At 47.5% G+C, this 22,289-nt stretch overlaps 1 protein-coding gene across 2 annotated transcripts in view; it reads left to right on the forward strand.

Moving 5' to 3' along the window:
* TTC28 (tetratricopeptide repeat domain 28) overlaps positions 1-22,289 on the forward strand; it is a gene marked incomplete at both ends in the record, with an annotated part of 602,748 nt that overhangs the window by 332,974 nt on the left and 247,485 nt on the right. For both annotated transcript variants that reach the window (XM_080717620.1, XM_080717621.1), the window contains 2 exons: positions 10,889-11,036; positions 21,996-22,268. In XM_080717620.1, the coding sequence (XP_080573746.1) occupies positions 10,889-11,036; positions 21,996-22,268 (421 nt within the window). The remainder of the gene's footprint in view (positions 1-10,888; positions 11,037-21,995; positions 22,269-22,289) is intronic.

A 22,289-nucleotide genomic window follows, 5' to 3' on the forward strand; every position in this document is an offset into this window, starting at 1 on the left:
TTTCCTCAGTGGCTAACAGTATTGACAACTTTTCATGTGCTTATTTGCCATCTGAATATCCTCTCTATTAAGTGACTGTTCAATTCTGTTGCCCATTTTTTAAAAATAGGGTTGTTTTCTAACCATTAAGTTTCCAGAGTTCTTTGTATATAGTAGGTAAGTATCCTTTTTCACTGTGTGTCTTTGTAAATATTTTCTTCTATGTAGCTCAACTTTTCACTGTCTTAACAATATCTTTTGTAGAAAAAACTTTTAATTTCGAGGAAGTCTGTCTTATCAAATTTTCTTTATGGATTATGCTTTCGTTGTCATGTTATTTTTATTCTTAACATGATAAAATCCACATAACATAAATTTAACTTTTTTTTCAGTACTGGAGATTGAAAATAGAGGCATTCTATCTCTGAGCTATACTGCCAGCCCTACTTTTTATTCTTTATTTTGAAACAGGGTCTCACCAAGTTGCAGAGGGCCTCACTAAGGAGCTGAGGCTGGTTGCGAACCTGCGATCTTTCTGCCTCAGCCTCCCAAGTGCTGGGATTTCAAGTGTGTGCCACAACACCTGGCTTAAAATTTAAAAGTGAACAATTTATTATTGGCATTTAGTATATTTACAGCATTGTGCAGATACCATCTGTGTTAGTCAGTTTTTTGTTACTATAACACAATGCCCGAGGAAATAAATTTAAAAAGAAGAAAGGTTTGTTTTGGCTCAATTTCAGATGTTCCAACCCCATGGTCACTTGGCCCTCTTGGTAGGTTGGGAAGTTTATCATTCAGAAAAACATGAGAAGCCAGGTGCAGTGGGCAAGCTCATAATCCCAGCTGCAGCATGAATCTCTTCAATAATGAAGTTTATTAACTAAAAAAAAATCTCTCCAGGTGTGATGGCACATGCTTGTAATCCCAGTAGTTGGGAGGCTGAGACAGAAGGATCACAGGATCAAAGCCTTGGCAATGTAGAAACCTAATAAGGCCCTGTTTCCAAATAAAGAAATAAAATCGGGCTGGGGGCATAGCTTGGAGGTAGAATGCCTCTGGGTTCCAACCCCAGTACCAGAAAACTTCTCCCCAAAACTTTAAATAGTTTTGACGTTTCAAGAGATGTGTGGCTTTGTGCTGCTCTCTGGTATAATGCTATGGATTCTTATTTGATTTTTAATCTGAATAGAAAAAAGCAAGAGTTTAGCCAGAAAGTTGACCAAAGGAGTGAGTCACTGATGATGGAATTTCATCTGCCCCAGGAAGCCTTAGGCAGAGCCCCGCGCCAGGCTGTGGCCGCCCGGTGCGTGACGCTCTTCCCAGCCTGCTTCCTGGAAGGCTGGACGCGCTGATCTGCTGTGGTTGGGCCAGGCACAGCACGGTCGGCAGGCTGCCACGTGCCTGCGTCCTCAGCGTGGTCCTGATCTGCCGCTCTCTGCCCGCCGTTACTTGTTTCCAGCTGCCTCTGGTCTCGCGGCCTTCCCGGGAGGCCGGGCCGGGCGTGGAGCACGTGTCCACTGTGCGCTGCTGAGGGAGGGATGCAGGGCAGGGCAGCACGCATGCCCAAACCGGATGACCTCTTGGAGCTGTTCAGGAAATCGGGCTTTCTTCTTGGCACGACTTAAGGGCTCCTCCGCTGCACCCACGGAGGGAAAGCTTCAGCTGTGCAAAGTCCAGCACCGCTGCTCTTGGGCCGCAGGCTTCCCCCGTTTATCTTCAAAGTTAGAAGAGGAGCTCCAGGTGTTCACGCATTGATAATCTGACATAGACTGTAACTTTGGGGATCTCTCTACTGCTAAAAAGTGACCCCTACTTAGTTATTTAACTCCTGGTTCACTGGCTTGCCCTTTCTTTCTTTCTTTCTTTCTTTCTTTCTTTCTTTCTTTCTTTTGTAGTGCTGAAGATTGAACCCAGGGGCATTATACCTCCAAGATGCACCCCCCAGTGTTTGTTTCTTATTTGGAAATAGGGTCTCACGAGGTTGCTGAGAGCCTTGGTAAGTTGCTGAAGCTGGCCTTGAACCTGAGATCCTCCTGCCTCAGCCTCCCAAGTACTGGGATTACAGGCTTGGGCCAGCATTCTCAGCTCTTCATGATCAACTGTGGAAGAGTGTGTGTGTGTGTGTGTGTGTGTGTGTGTGTGTGCGCGCGCGCGCGCACATGCACTACTTAGAATTGAACCCAGGGGGTTTCTCCCTCTGAGCGACACCCCCAGCCCTTTAAAAATGTTTTGTTTCAAAACAGGGTCTCACTAGGTTGCTGAGGCTGTCCTCAAATGTGTGGTCTTTCTGTCTCCGCCTCCCAAGGGCTGGATTACAGACATGTACTACCACACCTGGCTTTGAATTCCTTTTTAAAATCATTCTGGAGAGAGAATTGATACGAAAATGAGACATATGGGAGCAGATTTCCTTTAGACATAGATTCTGAACGCTCCAAGAGCCAAGACTGGAGAGGAAAACAATGCACAGCTGCAGGTTTGGTGAGGACATTCTGTTTGGACCGCTTGGTCCTCCAGCTTTGGATTCCAAACGGAATAATAGTGTTTTCTAAAATGGCCTTCACTCTCTGGCGTGTGCCTGCAACATACTAGATGACAGATAGTGAGAACAGAGTAACAGAGGAGGCAGGAACGGACACTCCTGCGGGGCAGGTGAAACTGGTGGTCATGTGAGAATGTGTTCCCCGCCGAGTCTCAAGGCTTGATTTCACTTTATGTTTAACACTAAGTGTCAGCACAGAAGCAGGAGAAAACTCACTTGAGGACATCAGAAGGTAGAGAAGCAGAGTGAATCCTAGCGGAGCCAGCAACCCGGCCGCCCGGCCAGGAGGCTCGCTGATGGCCCCTTTGTTCCTGTGATTTAAAGCCTCATGCCTGTAATCTAATTAGCATCGAACTGAGTTGCAAGTACAGTGGCCTGTTTGGTTCAATAATAATACATTTATATGAAAGGTTAATGAAATGAATTTTCCCTCCATCTGATTCATTAAAAATTGTTCTACAATCAACGGTGGCTAATGGAATCGAGATTAAATATTCATGTTCATAAATTTTCTGTGTCATTTCTGATTTCTCTTCATCTTTGCCTCCGTAGGTTGAGTTTTACAAGTCTAAGAATTCCCACACAAAAAGCTGACTTAGAGGTCAATTGCGCACCATCAGTTCTTTTATCAAGAAGAGCGGGGAGGGCGTGGCGGCCGGGGTTTGTCAGTGAGGAACTGTGTGCCATGAGGCACACTTGGCACCCACCTCTCTGGGCGATGGTCCTGGCGAGCGCTCCCCGCCGGTCCCCCAAGGGCCAGCGGTACAAGAGCCGTGGACAGGACTCAGCAAAGCATCTGGCACCAAGTAGCTGTTCAATACACAGTCCCTTAGAAAGGAGCCGGGCGTGGTGGCACGCTCGTCATCCCAGCATTTGGGAGGCTGAGACCGGAGGATCAAGGTTTGCGGACAGCCTCAGCAATTAGTGAGGCCCTTTGCAACTCAGTGAGACCCTGTTTCAAAATAAAGAATAAAAAATCGGGCTGGGGATGTAGCTCAGAGGTAGAAAGGCCCTGGGTTCCATCCCCAGTACCACACACACACACACACACACACACACACCAAAAAAAAAAAAAAAAAAAAAGGAAGGAAGGAAGGAAGGAAGGTAGGCAGGCAGGTTTTGGAACAGTCCCCATATGGAGTAAAAGAGGGCCATTTAATGTGACAGACTGATGAGGCGGTACCCAGGTTCCCGTAATGCTAAAATCTGCGTCAGGTTTGGGCCTCAGACAAGCCTGCAATCATTCTGATAATCAGCCTATCAGGGCAGAGTCTCCGAAAGCAGGTACAGTTCATATTTCTCCGTACTTTTTCTTTTTGTGGTACTGGAGATTGAGCCCAGGGGCATTCTACCTCTGAGCTATACTCCAGCCCTTTTTGTTTTATTTTGAAACACAGTCTGTTACTGGGGCTGACCTCAAAGCTCTGATCCTCCTGTCTCAGCCTCCAAAGTACTGGAATTACAGGTGTGCGCCACCACACCTGGTGCCAGTGATCTTCTATTAATCCGTATACTACATTTCCCAAAAATATATGAACGTCAGGTGTGTAGAATATCAAATACCAAATAGAAGACTGATTTTGTCAGTGAGTGAGGAGTGCTCATTATCAGAAAACTAAACAAAATAAATCTCAACTCACACCTTTGTAAAGTCATTTTGTACATACCTACATCACATTTAAGCATGGCTGTCGCTGGGCACAAGTTGCTGGCAGGCCTTCCTGGGTTTGCCTTTATCCTGTCCTCATTTTTATTTTTGAGCCTAGCAGTGTTAAATTATAAAGCAATGCAGCTGCTTTTTAAAAACCAGAACCAGCCGGGCGTGGTGGCGCACGCTTGTAATCCCCGCACTTGGGAGGCAGAGACAGGAGGATCGCACAGGTTCGAAACCAGCCCCGCTGGGTTAAGAGACCCTGTTTCCATAAATAAAATGTTCTGGGAGTGTAGCCCGGAGGTAGAAGGGCTTCCAGAAACCCCAGTACCACTAAATTAAAAAAAAAAAAAAAAAACTAGAACCAACATATCTATTTTCTCCATTCTACTCATTTTAAAAATAAAACAATAAGGGAAAACTTAGAAGTATGTATCTATTTGCATGTATTCCACCATGCTATAGTGAGAGATAGTTATTCTTCAGAAGGTATAAAGCAGTTGAAATCCAAACTGTAAAAGACAGGTTGAGAAAATTAGTGTAATTTTTTTAAAGTACAGGGTAGTGGGGCAGGGTAGCACATGCCTATAATGCCAGTATTTGGGAGGTTGAGACAGGAGGACCACAGGTCTAAAGGCAGCCTCAGTAACTTAGCTAGGCTCTCAGGAACTCAGCAAGACCCTGTTTCAAATAATAAAATAAATAAATAAATAAATAATAAAAAGGGCGGGAGGTGTAGCTCAGAGATAGAATGCACCTGGGTTTAATCCCCAGTACTACAAAAACAAAACAACAAAAAATAAATACATTTTAAAAACCAGAAAAGTACAGACAAGTTGAAATCAAAAGGCAGATTATTTGCGAATGCTTGGACTTAGTGGTAGATTATAATGATATGAATATGTGCTCTTAATTCTATATGTGATTACATATTGTATATATATGTTTCAGCTTTTTTTGTTATAAATACACCCATGTCCTTCGTAGAGAATAGCTGACCTCACCACCAGCTGGACCAGAGGAGAGCGGGGTGTTAGGCCACCCCCGAGTCGAGTGATGTTTTGGAGCTGGGAACCAGGGATGGAAGGTGCAAGTTGAGACTTAGGCCCTTCAGCACTTCCAGGGGTGCTGCAGGGTGAATAGTTGATGACTGTAAATATCCCGTCTATGAGTGTTTTTTACTTCAACCCTCGGGACAACCACTTAATAAAAAGCAAATGCTAATAATGCTAACAATTTTAACAACAGGTTGTAAATATTTTAGTCAGCAGTCATGTTTTTGTTACTGCTGAAATGCTACCACAAGAGTTCCTGCAAGTTCGCACTTACTGTAGAGAGCAGCCAATAGCTTTCCTCCCTCGCGGGGTCAGCGTCTTGAGTGCCGGCTCCTCCTCGTGCATCATAGCACCGGACACAGCCGACTTCTAGGGAACGGTAATTAAGGGGCAAAGAAAGGAATGGAAAGTTTTTCTCTTCTTTTTTTGGGGGGGTGTAACTAGGGATTGAACTCAAGGATATTCTACCTCTGACTTTCAGCCCCAGCCCTATTTTTTGATTTTGAAACAGGGTCTTACAAAGTTTGAGAGAGCCTTACTAAATTGCTGACACTGGCCTTGACCTGCAGTCCTTCTGTCTCAGCCTCCTAAGTACTGAGATTACAAACCTGCACCACCATGCAGACACTTATTTTTGTAATCCAGTTGTCTTTATTAATGAGGTCATTTAGTAGCATGCATGGAATAATCACTGTGAGCTCTCCTCCTCCTCCCCTTCCTCTTCTTCCTCCCTCCTTCCTCCTCCTCCTCCCCTTTCTCCTCCTCCCCTTTCTCCTCTTCCTCCCCTTCCTCCTCTTCTTCCTCCTCCCCTTTTTCCTCCTCCTCCACTTCCTCCTCCTCCTTCCCTTCCTCCTTTTTCCCTTCCTTCTCTTCTTCCTCCTCCCCTTTCTCCTTCTCCTCCCCTGCCTCCTCCTCTTCCTCTTCCTCCTCCCCTTCCTCCTCCTCCCTCTCCCCCCTCTCCTCCTCCTTCTCTTTTCCCCCTCCCCTCCTTCTCATACAAGGAATAATTGAATCTAGGGACATTCCACCACTGAGCTACACCTGACCCCTTTTAATTTCTTTTTATCTTGAGACAGGGTTTTACTCAGTTGCCGAGGCTCTAAGTGGCCAAGCTGTCCTCCAACCTGCGATCCTTCTCTCTCAGCCTCTCAAGCACTGGGATTCCAGGTGTGCTCTAACACGCCTGGCTTACTGTGGTTTCTTTTTGGTGAACAACAAAATAAACCAATGACCCTAAAATACTGGAAATTTTAGGCAGCCCACCTACAGTCAAATGTATTACCCAGCTTCCTGTAAGAGTCTCTTTCTGCTAAAACTTCATTTTAAGACTTGCTCTCAGGGCATAGGTATTGTATTTGGTTGGTCTGGGGACTCGAACCCAGGGCCGAGTGCGTGCTAGGCAAGTGCTCTACCACTGATCCACATCTAGTCCTACATTGGGTGTGTGGCTCGGGAGGCAGGGGTGTGTGTGCTCTGACGTGGACTGAGCACTACGCGCTCATGATGGAGCACTAAGCACTCAGCACTGCTGCGGAAGCGCCAGCCTCCCGTGGCCTGCTGCGCACGCACACGCTGCCGCTCTCTACGCAGTCAGGCTTACGTGAGCCGAGCGCCCTTCTCCCAGTCGAGTGGCTTCCTATGAAAACTGTTCCCATAAGAGAAGGATCGGTGGCCCGCACGGTGGCGGGGAGGAGCAGCCGGCTGTGGGGGTCGTGCCAGTTTTCTGGAAACGATGCGAAGCAGCTGTGAATCTCAGCACGCCTCCGCCTTTGCTTGGGGGGACCCAGGCACAGGGTCCTGGGGCGGCTTCCGTGTCGCCCAAGGCTCCATGCTGCCGATTACTTGAGTCAGGTGGCCTAGATTTTGTCTGGAAGCTTCTTAGTAATGAGGAGTCTCCATAATGCAGCTTCCTGGTAATTCTGTGGGTTTCCTCCTCAGCTGAGGCCGGGGAGGGATGAATGAAGCAGCAATAGAGACTGGATAATATTTTTTGAATCCTGAAATATGTATTGGGCCCCCCTTGTATTCTGTTAGCCTATAATTATGTGTTCTCATTAGGATTCCCCTCTCATTAGCCAATAATGAAAATAGCTCGTTTTCCCCAGTACTTGCTCTGCGTCAGCCACTGTATCGGATTCTCTGTATGCACGCAATACCCGCACCCGCGGTCTGATCAGCTTCAGCTCTGGGGTGGCGCATCTCTGAGGTGCAGACGGCCCGCAGAGCATGGGCGCGGTTGGGAGAGCCCTCTGAGCCTGGAGCGGGGCTTTGTTACCACGCTGCCCCTTATCTCTCCTCGTGGGCACACAGCTCCGAGCTTTGGACCTTCGTGTCTTATAAGATTGGACTGGGGACCCTGGAAGGGCATAAGGAGAGCTTTGAGCTTTTTCTCCCCTCCCTTCCTTCCTTCCTTCCTTCCTTCTTTCTTTCCTTCCTTCCTCCCTTGTTTGAACCCAGGGGTGTTCTACCTCTGAGCTACACCCCAGCCCTTTTTATTATTATTATTATTATTATTAATATTTAAACAGTGCCTCACTAAGTTTCTAGAGCCTTGCTAAGCTGCTGAGGCTAGCCTTGAACCTGGGATCCTCCTGTCTCAGCCTCACAAGTACTGGGATGACAGGCGTGCATCACCTTTTTAAGTAGATAAGGGCTGAGCGCTGTATGTATGTATGTCTCGACCGTCCTGTATTCTATTAAGATGTTTTTTTTGTTTGTTTGTTTGTTTTTTGGTGGTACTGGGGTTCCTGGAAGCCCTTCTACCTCCGGGCTATACTCCCAGACCTATTTTTATATTTTTATTTGGAAACAGGGTCTCCTAAGCCAGCGCGCGCGGTGGCTTCGAACCTGCGCGATCCTCCTGTCTCCGCCTCCCAAGCGCGGGGATTACAAGCGTGCGCTACCACGCCCGGCCTCTATTAAGATGTTTGACTACAATGCACCAATAAAAGAATTTAAAACTATATTCTCTTGAAGTGAGGAGGCCAAGTCTGTGGGGCCGGCCCAGTCGTATCCTTTCTCATGTGCTTTCTTTTCTGTGTGTCCTCAGAAAACAGAGTGCAGCCGCCCCTCCCTCTCGGCCTTGCTAACCTCCTCCAGGGCAGGTGGCCAGACTTGCCAGTGCGTTTACCTGGCAGACGGGGGAATTGGTTGCTTCCTTGGTGAATTAGCAAACAATAAAGTTTTGCTTTATAAATGCAAGAAACAATCAAAATGGTGACTGAATATTTTTATGTTTCTTATAATACCAATCTACCTGCAATCGATAACAACTACCATCTTCTGTCTCCTCCCATAAACAGTAATAACAGTTTATAGGCACTTGGCATATTTGTACATAAGTATACATTTTTAGTTAAGATTTAATGTGGCCTTTCTAGACTTTGGTAAGCCAGACGTATTTTGAGTTGGAATGCAGTGTGGATTGCCTTTTCGATTCTAGAAGCCACCTTACACGCAAAATGAACCAGGTAATGAAAACGTCGCAAACACATTCAAGATGAGGACCGTGGCCATTCTGTGGCCGGAAGCGAGCTTCTGAATTGGCAGCGAGGGAGGGAGGCGCAGGTCTGTCCTGCAGGCAGCTCACCCGAGGAGCGGCCTCCAGAACCGTGCGGCGGGAGTGCGCCTCCTGTCCATGGGTTGTTTCTTAGGGGTCCCAAATCCTGTTGCCGCCCTTACGTGAGCAAAGCGTTATTTGAAAAGTAAAACAACTAGATACATTTTATAAAAATGAAAGATGCTTTCTCTTTCTCTTGTTCTCTATGATTTTTTATTTTTCGTATGGGTCTGGGGATGGAACCCAGGGCCATTCTACCTCCGAGCTATACTCCCAGCCCCTCTTTGATTCTTTATTTTGAAACAGGGTCTCACTGAGTTGCGGAGGGCCTAACTAAGTAGCTGAGGCTGTCCGCGAACCGCGATCCTCCTGTCTCAGCCTCCCGAATGCTGGGATGACAAGTGTGCGCCACCACGCCCGGATTCTTGTTCGCTATGGGAATGTATGTGTGATATAAAATTCAATATTAAGCTTATTGAATGATAGTTTTAAGAAATTTGAAATTTCATTTAGACCCACAAGTACAATTTGTGGACTGAAAAAAGTTAAGTTTGTCATTGTAAATAGTGTGAGAAAGAGGTTTTTTTTTTGTGTGTGTGTGTATATATAATGGAGGTTGAGCCCAGAGGCATTCTACTTCCAGGATATACCCCCTGTCCATTTCTTTTTTCTTTCTTTCTTTTTTCTTTTCTTTTCTTTTCTTTTCTTTCTTTTTTTTTTTTTTTTTTTTTTTTTTTTTTTGCGGTACCGGGGATGAAAACCTAGGGGCATTCTACCTTCAAGCTATACCCCCAGCCAGAGTTTTTATTTTTTACTTTGAAATAGGGTCACACTGAGTTACAAAGGGCCTCACTAAGCAGTAGCTGAGGCTGGCTGCGATCTGTGATCCTTCTGTCTCGGTCTCCTAAATGCTGGGATTACAAGCGCGCGCCACCACCCCCGGCTCCCCCTGTTCTGTTTCATTATGTATTTTGAAACAGGTCTCACTAAGTTGCCGAGGATGGCCTCAGACCAGCAGTCCTCCTGTCTCAGCCTCCCAAGGACTGGCACAGGAGGATTGCAGTTTGAGAATGGCCTCAGGCGTGCTCTGCTAGGTCTAGGTGGGAGCGGAAGCCTCTGCCTTAGAAGCGGAGGGTCCCATGTCAGTGATGAGTGTGTTGAGGACACATTGTCCTAATGTATCCTTTTATTGGGTACACAGTCTTTTGCCGGTTACCTGCTAGTGACACTTTGTCCATTTACTTGGTTTTACTCTGTGTACTTGAAAATAAACTGATTTCTTAAAACTATTCTAAATGTAAATATCCAAATTCTCAATTTAAAGCTTTTCTGAAATCTCTGATTCTTGGGGAATGTTTATAGTCACAGATGATTGTGCTAGCTTAAACTGCAAGTAAAGGATGAGGGGCAGCTCTTGTCTTTTCTTTGTTGTTGTATTTAAGGGAAAGCACACATACTTTAGCTAACTGTTTTTAGATATTATGCCTGAAGTACCGTATTAAAAATATGTAGTCACGTTGTTACTCATTAGTAAAATGACCTCAGTAGTAATCACGCACTGATTTCCCCCTTTAAGTGATATAAAGGGGAAATTACAACATTAGTTGAATTTCTCTCATTTATCATGCACTGTACCAGATATAAAGAAATCTCCAGATCCTTGTCTTTGAGGAGCTTATAGCATTCCAGGTGTGATGACACACACTTGCAATCCTAGTACTTGGGAGGCTGAGACAGGAGGATCACAGGTTGAGGCCAGCCTCAGCTACTTAGTAAGGCCCTCTGCAACTTAGACCGTTTCAAAACAAAGAATAAAAAATAGGGCTGGGGGTATAGTTCAGAGATAGAATGCCCCGGGTTCCATCCCTAGTACTGAAAATTTTTTTTTTAATTATCAAAAAATGAATACAAACAATATGGACGTAAATGGCAAAGAACGTGATAAAATCAACCAGGCCCAAGAAGTGAGATGCGCGACGGTCTCGGGGCACGGCGGGCAGTGCGTTTGCTCGGGTGTCCGGGCGAGGGCGGCCCCAGCCCTGCCCGCCTGGGTGTGTGGCCGCAGCGCAGGCCTCAGTAACGCCCTCCTCTCTCCACAGGCATACTTCCGACAGGGTGTTGCCCTCCAGTACCTCGGGCGGCATGCCGATGCCCTGGCAGCCTTCGCCTCTGGGCTCGCTCAAGACCCCAAGAGTCTCCAGCTGCTGGTGGGGATGGTAGAAGCCGCCATGAAGTCCCCCATGAGAGGTAAGCACGAAGGCCATCCCCGGCCTCCTCAGACCGCGGGCAAGGGCCGGAGTGGGCGGGATGGCAGGCTTGTCACACCGAGGGACGATCGGGACTCACTGTCAGGACCACTTTGACGAGGTGGGGTGGGGTGCCCGGGAGGCTGCCGGCCGGGCTGTGCGCCCGCTTCCGCTTCCGTTCTCAAACATTCCTTCAAGAGCTGTTTTGACTATGAGTAAAGGGATTGAATTCTTTGGATTGTAGGGCTCTGCAAACAATGACCTTTTTTTAGAGTCCTAAGATTCTATAATTCTAAACCACACACTCTTATAGTAAATTGATTTGTTTTGAATGGACTGACATGGTTTTTAGAAATAATAAAATAGTAAAGATATTAGTCTCTGTTTCTTTTTCTTTTCTTTTTTTTGGGGGGTGGTGGGGGATACAGGGGATTGAACCCAGGGACATTCTACTTCCAAGCTACAACCCCAACTTGTTTTATTTTTAATTTAATTTTATTTTTTGTAGTGCTGGGGATTGAGCCCAGGGCATTATACCTCCGAGCTATACCCTCAGCCCTAGTTTCTTTTATATATATTCTTTACTTTGAAACAGGGCCTCACTAAGTAGCTGAGGCTGGCCAGGAACCACGATCCTCCTGTCTCAGCCTCCCAAGTGCTGGGATGACAAGCGTGCACCACCACGCCCGTCTTTATTTTAATTTTGAATAGGGTCTTGCTTAATTGCTGAGGCTGGCTGTGAACCTGTGACCCTCCTCCACCTGGTTTTATAGAAGGCAATGTGCACCTACGCAGAGGCAGTACCAACGCCCTTCAGAGGAGCACTGGAGAGTGTGCGGTATTCAAAGGAAAGAGCGAAGCAGGACGGACAGACACCAGTTCACACGCATTTTCCCTGTTGCTGCATCTGCCTGTGTGTGTTCTGGGAAAACAAGAGAACGAACTGAGAATGCCACTGCGGAGGGCAGAGGAGTTTTAAGGCCCACATAGATTGGCTTCATTTTGAAGCACATTGATTTCTTCTTCTTCTCCTTCTTCTCCTTCTTCCTCTTCTTCCTCTTCTTCCCCTTCTTCCCTTCCTCCTCTTCCTCCTCTTCCTCCTCTTCCTCCTCCTCCTCCTCCTCCTCCTCCTTCTCCTCTTCCTCCTCCTCCTCCTCCTCCTCCTCCTCCTCCTCCTTCTCCTCTTCCTCCTCCTCCTCCTCCTCCTCCTTCTTCTCTTTTGTGGTGCTGGGATCCAACCTCAGGCCTCACGCCTGCTAGGCAAGCGACCCACACCCAGCTACACTCCAGCCCTGTGACGCTGATTTTTGAGGACTGAGCTGTTTGGAAGTATTTTTGACTGAGAGTGTGTTCCAGCTGTTCTCTTAGGATAGTGAGAGTCAGTAAGGGTAAGACACATTCTGGCAGATAGTGGCCTGTTAAGAAGGCCTCATGCTGGCTGGGCGTGGTGGCGCAGGCTTGTAATCCCAGCATTTAGGAGGTGCAGACCAGAGGATTGTAATTTGCAGACTGCCTCAGCTACTTCAAAAATAAAAAGACTAAAAAATAGGGCTGGGGGTGTAACTCAGAGGTAAAATGCCTGGGTTCCATCCCCAGTACCGAGAAAGAAAAAAAAAAAAAGGAAAGAAAAGAAAAGAAAAGAAGGAAAAGAAAAAGGTCTTATGCTGATTAGGTTATGTCAAGCGGAACTGGTAGGATTTTGGGGTTTTCATATGGGAGAATTAACCTAAAAATTCTGATGGCAGTCTGATTTGATATCTAGGGTTGTTTTTTTTTTTTTTTTGCGGTGGGATGGAACCCAGGGGCATTCTACCTCTGATCTCTACCCCCAGCCCTATTTATTTTTTATTCCTTATTTTGAAACAAGGTCTTACTAAGTTGTGGAGGGCCTAAGTAGCTGAGGCTGTCTTTGAACCGTGATCCTCCTGTCTCAGCCTCCTAAGCATGTGCCACCACGCTTGAGTTCTTATCCAGTTTTGAAAATGTCTGTAGCATTAGACAGCTTTAGCATGCTGGCTATTACTGTACCTGGCTCAACATCTCTGCTTAATAAAAGTGTGATAAATTAAATGTTACTTGCTTGGTCTCTGGGCAGTTCATAGCTATAAAAAATATTTTTCCGAAAGTTAGAGATTACATGTTTTAGAACAAATAAAAGTGGTCAGAAAACCTCTGTGCACTTTTATAAGCTGGACAAAGTGGAGTCTTTGCAGCAGGAACTGATGGCTTCTCCCGTGGTGGGGCCGCTGTTAATAAACTCGGAGTCAGAGCGGACGCGCCTGGGCTCTCTGGAGCTTGGGGTAGGAGATGGATGGCAGTGCCAGAGTGGCCTGGCTCTCTCTGCCGCTTCTCCAGAAGTTTCTCATTCTCTCTCTATGCACTTGCCCACAGCACATGCACGGGGCGTTTCTATTTAGCTCATGGAAACATCGCCTTTTATTCAAGGTATTTCTGCTGCTGCTTTAGGATTTGGGAGGGAACGTGTTGGTATCAGCAGAATGGACTCATCATTTTGCTTTGAAGCAATTTGTTTAGTTAAACGTAAGAAAATCTTCCCTGCTCTGGGAAAAATAGCTCCGGATGCTTCACCCTGAGGGTTTTCCGTGCCATGCTCATTCCCGTCTGCCAGGAGTGACCTGAGGCCGACCCTGCAGGAGCGGCTGCCCACGGGTGCCCGGAGCGCTCCGGTATTTTTCTCTCTTCCCTGGAGGCAGCTTCATTTATTTGCTTTATTTTTAGTACCCCCACCCCGTATTCCAGGGCTTCTCCTAACATTTCATGGAGACTGGTGCCTCGCTGGGTGCTGCCCTGCGCAGCGCCCTGCGTCTTAGTGAAGTATCCTGTTGCCCTGTGCTTGGCATTCACCAAAATCTACCCTTGTGCGCCTCGGTTTACCCGCCGTTTACTTAGCCTCCTGCATCTTTACATGGTCCAGCCTTTGTTGCAGAGCTGTGGGGTCTGAAACACTTTACTGATAGGTCTTTTCCAGTGTGTCCATTGTTTTTGTTTTGGGGTGTGTGTGTGTATGTGTGTGTTCCTAGGGATTGAACTCAGAGACACTAACTCTGAGCTACACGCCCAGCCCTTTTTATTTTTATTTATTTCCTTAATGTTTTTTTTTCTTTTTTTGTGTGTGTGGTACTGGGGGTGGAACCCAGAGGCTTTCTACCTCCGGGCTATACTCCCAGACCTATTTTATACTTTATTTGGAAACAGGGTCTCACTAAGTTGCTGAGAGCCTCACTCAGTAGCTGAGGCTGGCTTGGAACCTGCGCGATCCTCCTGTCTCAGCCTCCCAAGCGCGGGGATTACAAGCGCGCGCCACCACGCCCGGCTTTTTTTTTTTTTTTTTTTTGAGAAAGGGTCGTGCTAAGGTTGGGGGCTGGCCTCGACCTGCGATCCTCTTGTCTCCGCCTCACAAGCACTGGGATTGTAGGTGTGCACCACTGCGGCTGGCTCTTGTTTTATAATTCCTAAGTGTGACAGAGAAAGCCCCCACTTCTGTTGCTTCTATAAAAAACCCAAACTCCGATGGCCTGCGCAGCATCCCTTCCTACCTTGGGCCTTTGGGGAGGTTTTGATTTCATTGTTTTAAGGGCAGGACCAGCGTACACTGATATCCTCTGTCCCCATATAAATGCTATATTTATTCATATTAAAACTAATTTGATTTCTTATGATCGTTCCCGTATTTCTCTGTGAATTAAGTCTGTTTTACTTGACGTGTACAGTTTCACTCATGCTCACCAGCCGGATATCGGTTAAGCTCTCTCTCCTGCAGTTCCAGTGCCATTATTAGACGTAATGTACTTCCCTGAAATCATTAACAAAAATACAAAACTAGGTCTAAGTCCAAATCGATGGCCTGCCCGATTCCTCGAGTTCTCCTTTTTAGATAGCCTTTCACCAATTTCGGCTCATGGTAGCTCATAAATGTTTAAGCGGACCTGGAGGCTGCGGCGCGTCACGGCTGCTGGCCGGGCCTTTAATAACGTAACGCGAAGTCAGACGCGGCGCACCTTTATTCATTCCTCTAAAGAGGCCGGGGCTGCTCCTCGCTGAGGGTGCGCGCGTGTGTGTTTCCTCTCCGTGTGTTAATTCAGCCATCTAAAGACTGCTGCTCGCGTGCGCTCTCACCTGTTGTGGTTCAAACAGCTCCGCTCATCCAGGAAACCTGCTTTTGTGAAGCGCTGCTGGGAAAGGGCTGTTGGACGCTTTTCTCTCCAGATCAGTCAAGCTTACCTTTTATTCGAGGACTCCTTCCTTCTGGTTTCCTCTTAGGCCACTTTTCACAGAAGGACTATTTCTAAAACGTTCTAGTACAACTGCCCCTCTCCAGCTGGGCATGGTAGTGCACGCCTGTAATCTCCGTGCTTGGAGGCTGAGACAGGAGGATCACAAGCTGGGGGACAGCTTCAGCAAGTAGTGAGACCCGTCAACCTAGTGAGGCCCTGTTTCAAAATTAAAGAAAAAAAATAGGACTGAGGGTGTAGCTCAGAGATAGAAGGCCTCTTGATTCAAAGCAAAACACCCCCCCACACACACACACACTGCCTCGATCCAGGGCACGGACTGAGCACCGGGGCTGCCTCTCTCCATTCCCAGCCCTCCTCTGCAGAGGGAAACGAGAACACACGGCCCCTGACATTGTCTGGAGGGCGAGCACTGGGCTGCCTCACTGGGATGCTGGGGAGCCCAGAAGCCCCTGTGTCCTCCCGGTGTGGATGCAGGCAAGTTGCTGCGCTGCAGAACCAGATCTGGCCCGCGCACAAGGCTCTCCCGATGAGCACTCACTGTGAGCCCCTCTTAGGTCCCATCCCCAGACACTCAGCCAGCCCCGCGGCTCCTGGAAACTATGGACTCCAACGTGTCCCGTTTATTTGGGCTCCACTCCCTCTGGGAATATCCCCCAGACCTAGCCTTTGGGGTCCCTGCACCTGCTAGCCAGGTAAGACCTCTGGGTTGAAAGCTGTGCTGTAGTTATGTTGGGTATCACTAAGGAGGAGGAAACGCCGATGAATGGCTGCTGGATGAGATCCCTAACGTTTTATTTACCTGTATTGGGAGAACTTTCCAGGCCTGTTTAGACAGAGAAATGACCAACCATTGTGAGGCACCATTGAGTTCAAGATGCTCAATCTCAAATTCAAGCCGGGTGTGGTGGTGCACACCTGTAATCCCAGTGCTTGGGAGGCTGGGACAAGAAGATTGCAGATTTGAAGCCAGCCGCATCGAGTTAGGGAGACCCTGAGCAACATAATAGCACTCTGTTTCAGAATAAAAAATAGGAAAGGGGTAGGGGCGTAGCTCAGTGGTAAAATGCTCTGGAGTTCAATCTCTAGTACCAAATAATAATAGTGGCATTGAATTAAAATCCCCTAATTCAGAAATGTTAATTTGTAAGTAAACGTGTGCCTCAGATCTGATGAGATATGCCTCTTGGCTGAGTGCGAGCTTCTGTTTATTATCAGCCGCCACTGCATTTCCAGTCTTTCCAAGTGTCAGGAAATGGGACTTTGTTCATCTTAATTTTTTTCCTTGAGGTACTGGGGATGGAGCCAGGGGCGTTCTACCTCTGAGCTACACCCTTGGTCCTATTTTTTTGTCTTTTTATTTTTTGAAACAAGGTCTCACTGAGTTGCAAAGGGCCTCCCTGAGTAGCCGAGGCTGTCCTTGAACTGTGCTCCTCTGGTCTCCGCCTCCCAAATGCTGGGATTACAAGCGTGGGCCACCACGCCTGGCCTCATCTTGAATTCTTAAAGCTTTTACACTTCAAAAACACAACGGCTGATCAGTCAGCATTGCACAGCCTTAGTGTTCTGGTGGAGTTGGTTTGACATTGAGCATTTCATGTATTATGCACAGATTCTGCAAAGAAAAACATCTTTATTGCTGTAGGCTCTAAAGCTCGGTTCTATCTAGCCTGATAAAAATCTTAAATTAGCCCCTTTGCTAACAGCTCACTTTTGCCCCATAATAGGGGAAAGGGACAAAGTTTGACCACACCAGAGACCGCCTTGTAGCCAAGAGATTAATTGGTGGGGCCAGCATTAAAGGAAGAAACAGAGAGGGGCGGGGGGGGGGGAGAGAGAGAAGCAAGGGGGGTGGAGAGAGAAGAGCAAAGGGAGAGACCGCAGCCAGGTCGGGGTTCTGAACCAGTTCCTTTGGGGTTGCAGTTTGGGCTAATGGGCTAGGAGGAATGCCTTTTGATCTAATTGGCTGGGGTCCCGCAGGGGGGTCGTGCAGCCAGGTGATCGGGCCAGGGTCAGTGGGGAATGCCCTTTTCACTGATTGGCCAGGGTGGACCAGGAGAGGGCAGGTCTTCCTGGTAGCTGACAGGTCCTGCTGGAGGGGGGAAGGTGGCTTATCTGGTTGGACCAGGGCTTCTCAGGAGACAGACACTTAGCTCATGGGGGGTTTCTGAAATAGAGACTTAATTCATCTAAGAATAGGAGTGAGACTACTAAGTTGGAAAGAATTTTAGAGATCATCTATAAGATTTAAAAATCATCTTAACATCTTTATTTATCAAAAGCATGGACAACTGGCCAGGGGTGCTAACACGCATGTGTAGTCCCAGATACTTCGGAAGCTGAGGCGGGAGAATCGCTTGAGCCCACGCATTCTACACCAGCCCAGGCAACATAGCAAGACCCTTATCTCAAAGCAAAGCAAAACGAACAAGCAGAATCCTGTGTACAACTGCTAATTATAACTTCTGCCTAGTGAATGTGGACCAATGAGACATAATTACAGCCCCAAACAGGTGTGCGCGTGTGTGTGTGGTACTGGGGATAGAACCCAGGACAGTCTACCTTTAAGCTGCACCCCCCTGTCTTTATTTATTTTGATACGGAGTCTTACTAAATTGTGGAGGGTCTAACCAAGTTGCCAAGTCTGGTCACGGACCTGTGAATCTTTATCTTCACCTCCCAAGTACTGGGATTAAAGCAGGGCTCACCATGCCCCCCTGAAAAATCTGACATTAAAAATTGTTGTAAATTTACAGACAGTGAAATGGACAATTTTGTGCATATATCTGCACACATGCATCGATATACACACATGCACACACAAATCTAATTAGTTACATGCATGCGTGTGGATTTTTCACAACATTGCTACAGTGAGGAGCCCGAGGCGTGTGGCTTCTCCGTGAATCCACCTCACCCTCTTTCCCACCTGGACTGTCTGGTCAGCTCAGGCCGGCCTGCTCAGCACTCCCCTGCATTCTCCGTCCCCATTGTCCCCTGGCTCCTTTGTTCAGGAAAAGCCTGCTGCATAAAATACCTCCATGCTTACAGGAGAGCAAAGACTTATGCCTGTCTTACCCCTCTTCAAGAAATCAGATTCTGCTTCCAGGAAGCTTTCCACGTGCTCTGACACTCTTCCCTCTCCTTCAGTTTATATTTGTCTTTGCATTAGCATTTATCTTTTAATGTACTTAGGTTTTCTACAAATAAGACTGTGTGTGCGTGCGTGCGTGCGTGTGTGTGTGTGTGTGTGTGTGTGTGTGTGTTGCTGGGGATGGAACCCAGGGGTATACTAACTCTGAATTATACCCCAGCCCTATTTTTTATTTTGAAACAGAGTGTCACTAAGTTGCTGAGGCTGGCCACGAACCTGCAATTCTCCTGTCTCAGCCTCCCAAGTACTGAGATTACAGGTGTGTGGCACCACGCCCGGCTGGAACTTGACCTTTTACTTCTTGTTTCTTCAATTTTATTTCACCTAATGAAAACTTGTACAATTAAGGATTTCTTTCTTGTTTAGAAATCCTTAGATCTCCCCTCCATCCCTCTTCCTGCCTCAATTCTTCCTACGGTCATGTAGGTAGCTCTCTTTCTAACTGGGCTTTGGTTGCAAAGGGAAAAAACGTCTCCACCTGAAGTATGTGTCTCTGCTGCCTTCAGTTGTTGGGGCTGTCTGTGTCTGAACACTCTTCCTGTATTTTAGCAATTCCCCATATTATACTTCTGCTTCCTGCCTTCCGCTATAAAAGCCGAAACCACCAAGCTAGGCGTAGTGGGACACACCTGTAACTCCAGGACTCGGGAGGAACACAGGAGCCAGGAGGATCACAGGTTCAAGGCCAGCCTCAGCAACTTAGTAAGACTCTCAGCACCCTAGGGAGACCCTTTTTCAAAACAAACAAAAAATAATAAAAAGGGCTGGGGGTATAGCTCAAAGGTAGAATGACCCTGGGTTCAATTCCCAGTACCCAAAACAAAACAAACCAACTCCTAAAACATCAGATCCTAATTTTCCCATCCTCCTTGGGAGGGGAGACTCCACTTCTGAAACAGGAGCTACAGTTTGAAGAAGAAAGGCTCACACAACTGCTTTGAGGTTCTGGGTGGCAACAGTGCATCTGCGCCCTCGGGGTGGTGCCTAGCATGGGACAGCGTTGCAAGCTGACATGTCCCGAGTTTAGTTGTAGTGATTTTACTGCCTTCAGCAGGCAGCTTTGTGGCAGGATTTTGACTTTGGGTTTGGAGACCTGTGTGTTCACCTTCCCAGTGGACCCTCAGTGCATTGTTTTTTCTACTTAAAAGCAGCCAAGCCAGCTCAGCATTCGGGAGGCTGAGACAGGAGGATTGTGGTTCTTGGACAGCCTCAGCTACTTAGGCCCTTTGCAACTCAGTGAGACTCTGTTTTAAAATAATTTAAAAAATAGGGCTGGGGGTGTAACTTGGAGGTAGAATGCCCGTGGGTTCCATCCCCAGGACTGAAAAAAAGAAAAAAGCAGCCAAGCCAGCGTGGAGATGCACCTGTAACCCCAGCAACTCCAGAGGCTGAGGCTGGAGGATTGCAAGTTCGAGGCCAGCCTGGGCAACTCATGAGACCTTGTCTCAAAAAAAAAAAAAAAAATTAAGAGGGCTGGGATGTAGCTCAGTGGTAGAGTGCCCTTGGGTTCAATTCAGTGTCCAGTGCTGGGTGTGGATGGGTGGGGTAGCCAAGGCTGGTTTCTGTTGCTGGCCATGAAGAATCTTGTGGGGTGCGGCACTGCGGAGCCCCGGCAAAGCATCCTGCCTGGACTCTCATCTGGTCTCTTTCCCATGCTGGCTTCTCTTGGGCGCATCGCTTGAATACTCAGATTCTTCCTTTATAAAATGAGAGCATTCCAAAAGTCATTCCAGCCTAAGAGTCTATGAGTTTTATTCTGCTGATTGGCCGGTGGGATGCTGAGGCAACCCCCCGGCTGCCCAAACCCCGAGTGGGCGCAGCCCGGTTCTGATGGTGGCGTGGCTCTGTCCTGGTGATTCCCGGGCCCACGTCCCCGTGCAGCCCTATCGACTGGCTACCGTTTGCTGTTACGTGTGCTGCTCACATCCTGACAGGTGTAAAAATGTTCTTTGTTCTCTGTTTAGTGATCTGATTGAAGGGGGAAAATGCTTTAGGCACCAGCAAGTTTCAAGGTTTCCGTGGTAATGTTGATTCAAGCGAGAGCTTCGTAGTAGGGAGTCGAGAAGTCATAAATTGTAAAAATTACATTTTAATGCAGTAGCGTTGGCTAGGAGATTCACGATTTAAAGAGACTGGCCCTTTATAGTTTCTTACATGCATATAGTGGATCAACTAACGTGAGACCGTTTTTCAGGATCAGGAAAGCCACGAACAAATTAGTGGTAAGTGCCGCCTTCTTATAGGGTAATAGTCAACAGCACCGCAGTTGTCTTCAAAGAGAAACGAGAAGAAGGAGAAGGGCTGGAGGCCATGGTGGACGTTCACCTATGTGACTGTGGTGTTTCTTTGTTTCTTTGTTTTTATTATTGTAAGCCCACGTGCTGATGATTGCTAATATCACTACAAAATTTTAAAGTCCTACAGTGGTCCTCAGAGTTATCTAGGAAAAACTTTTTAAATTGTCATACATGGAACAATTTTAAAAATAATTTTGCCAAACTATGCAATACTAGCTATAAAATGTGAACAAGCTGAGATATGGGCTGCAGGCCCCGAGGATACTGCCGGGCAGAGGTGGGACTTGAAGGATGTGCTTGTCATAGTTTATGAAGGAGGCGAGACGGAAAAGAACCATTCAGGAAAAGTGGTCCATCGTGACTAAAGAAAGACCAAGAGAAAAGCTGAGCCAGGCACGGTGACGCACACCTGGAATCCCACGGCTTGGAAGGCTGAGATGGGAGCATCAGAAGTTCGAGGCCAGCCTCAGCAACTTAGCAAGACTGTGTTTCAAAATTAAAAATAAAAAGGGCTGGGGGCACCGGGCATAGTGGCACATGCTTGTAATACCAGCAGTTGGGAGGCTGAGATGGGAGAATCGCAGTTCACAGACAGCCTCAGCTACCTAGTGAGGCCCTTTGCAAGTCAGTGAAATTGTATTTTAAAATAAAGAATAAAGGCCGGGCGTGGCGGCGCACGCTTGTAATCCCCACACTTGGGAGGCGGAGACAGGAGGATCGCGCAGGTTCGAAGTCAGCCGCACTGGCTTAAGAGACCCTGTTTCCAAATAAAAATATAATATAGGTCTGGGAGTGTAGCCCGGAAGTAGAAGGGCTTCCAGGAACCCCAGTACCACCAAAAAAATAAATAAATAAAAAATAGGGCTGGGGTGTTGCTTGGAGGTAGAATGCCCCTGGGTTCCATCCCCAGTTACACACACACACACACACACACACACACACACACACACACACGTCGAGGGTTGTAGCTTTGAGGTAGGATGCTTGCCCTGGGTTCAATCCCCAGTGACGAAACACCACCACCACCACCACAACTGAGCGTGACATCGGCACACAGCAGGGAGGAGGGGACTTGCTGGCGGGGGCGGGCGATAATGGTCATCCGGGTAAGTGCAGTGAGGAGCGTTCTAGACTCAAGGCTGAAGGCGTTGTCAATGAAATAGGCACATAGGTAGGATAAGCGTTCGCTTCTCGAGTGTGTGGGGAAACGATGTTCTGCATATCATCCTACGTTCTCCTGTCTCCTCTCTCTTCAGACTCCCTCGAGCCCACTTACCAGCAGCTTCAGAAAATGAAACTGGACAAGAGCCCCTTCGTGGTGGTGTCTGTGGTGGGGCAGGAGCTGCTGACGGCCGGCCACCACGGGGCCTCTGTGGTTGTCCTGGAAGCCGCGCTCAAGATCGGCACCTGCAGCCTCAAGCTGAGAGGCTCTGTGTTCTCGGCCCTGAGCAGCGCCTACTGGTCCCTCGGAAACACGGAGAAGAGCACTGGGTACATGCAGCAGGACTTGGATGTCGCCAAGACCTTAGGTACAGTCGCACGGCTCCCTG

Source organism: Muscardinus avellanarius, assembly GCF_963383645.1.
Source record: "Muscardinus avellanarius genome assembly, chromosome: 21".
In the NCBI taxonomy this organism is placed as follows: domain Eukaryota; kingdom Metazoa; phylum Chordata; class Mammalia; order Rodentia; family Gliridae; genus Muscardinus; species Muscardinus avellanarius.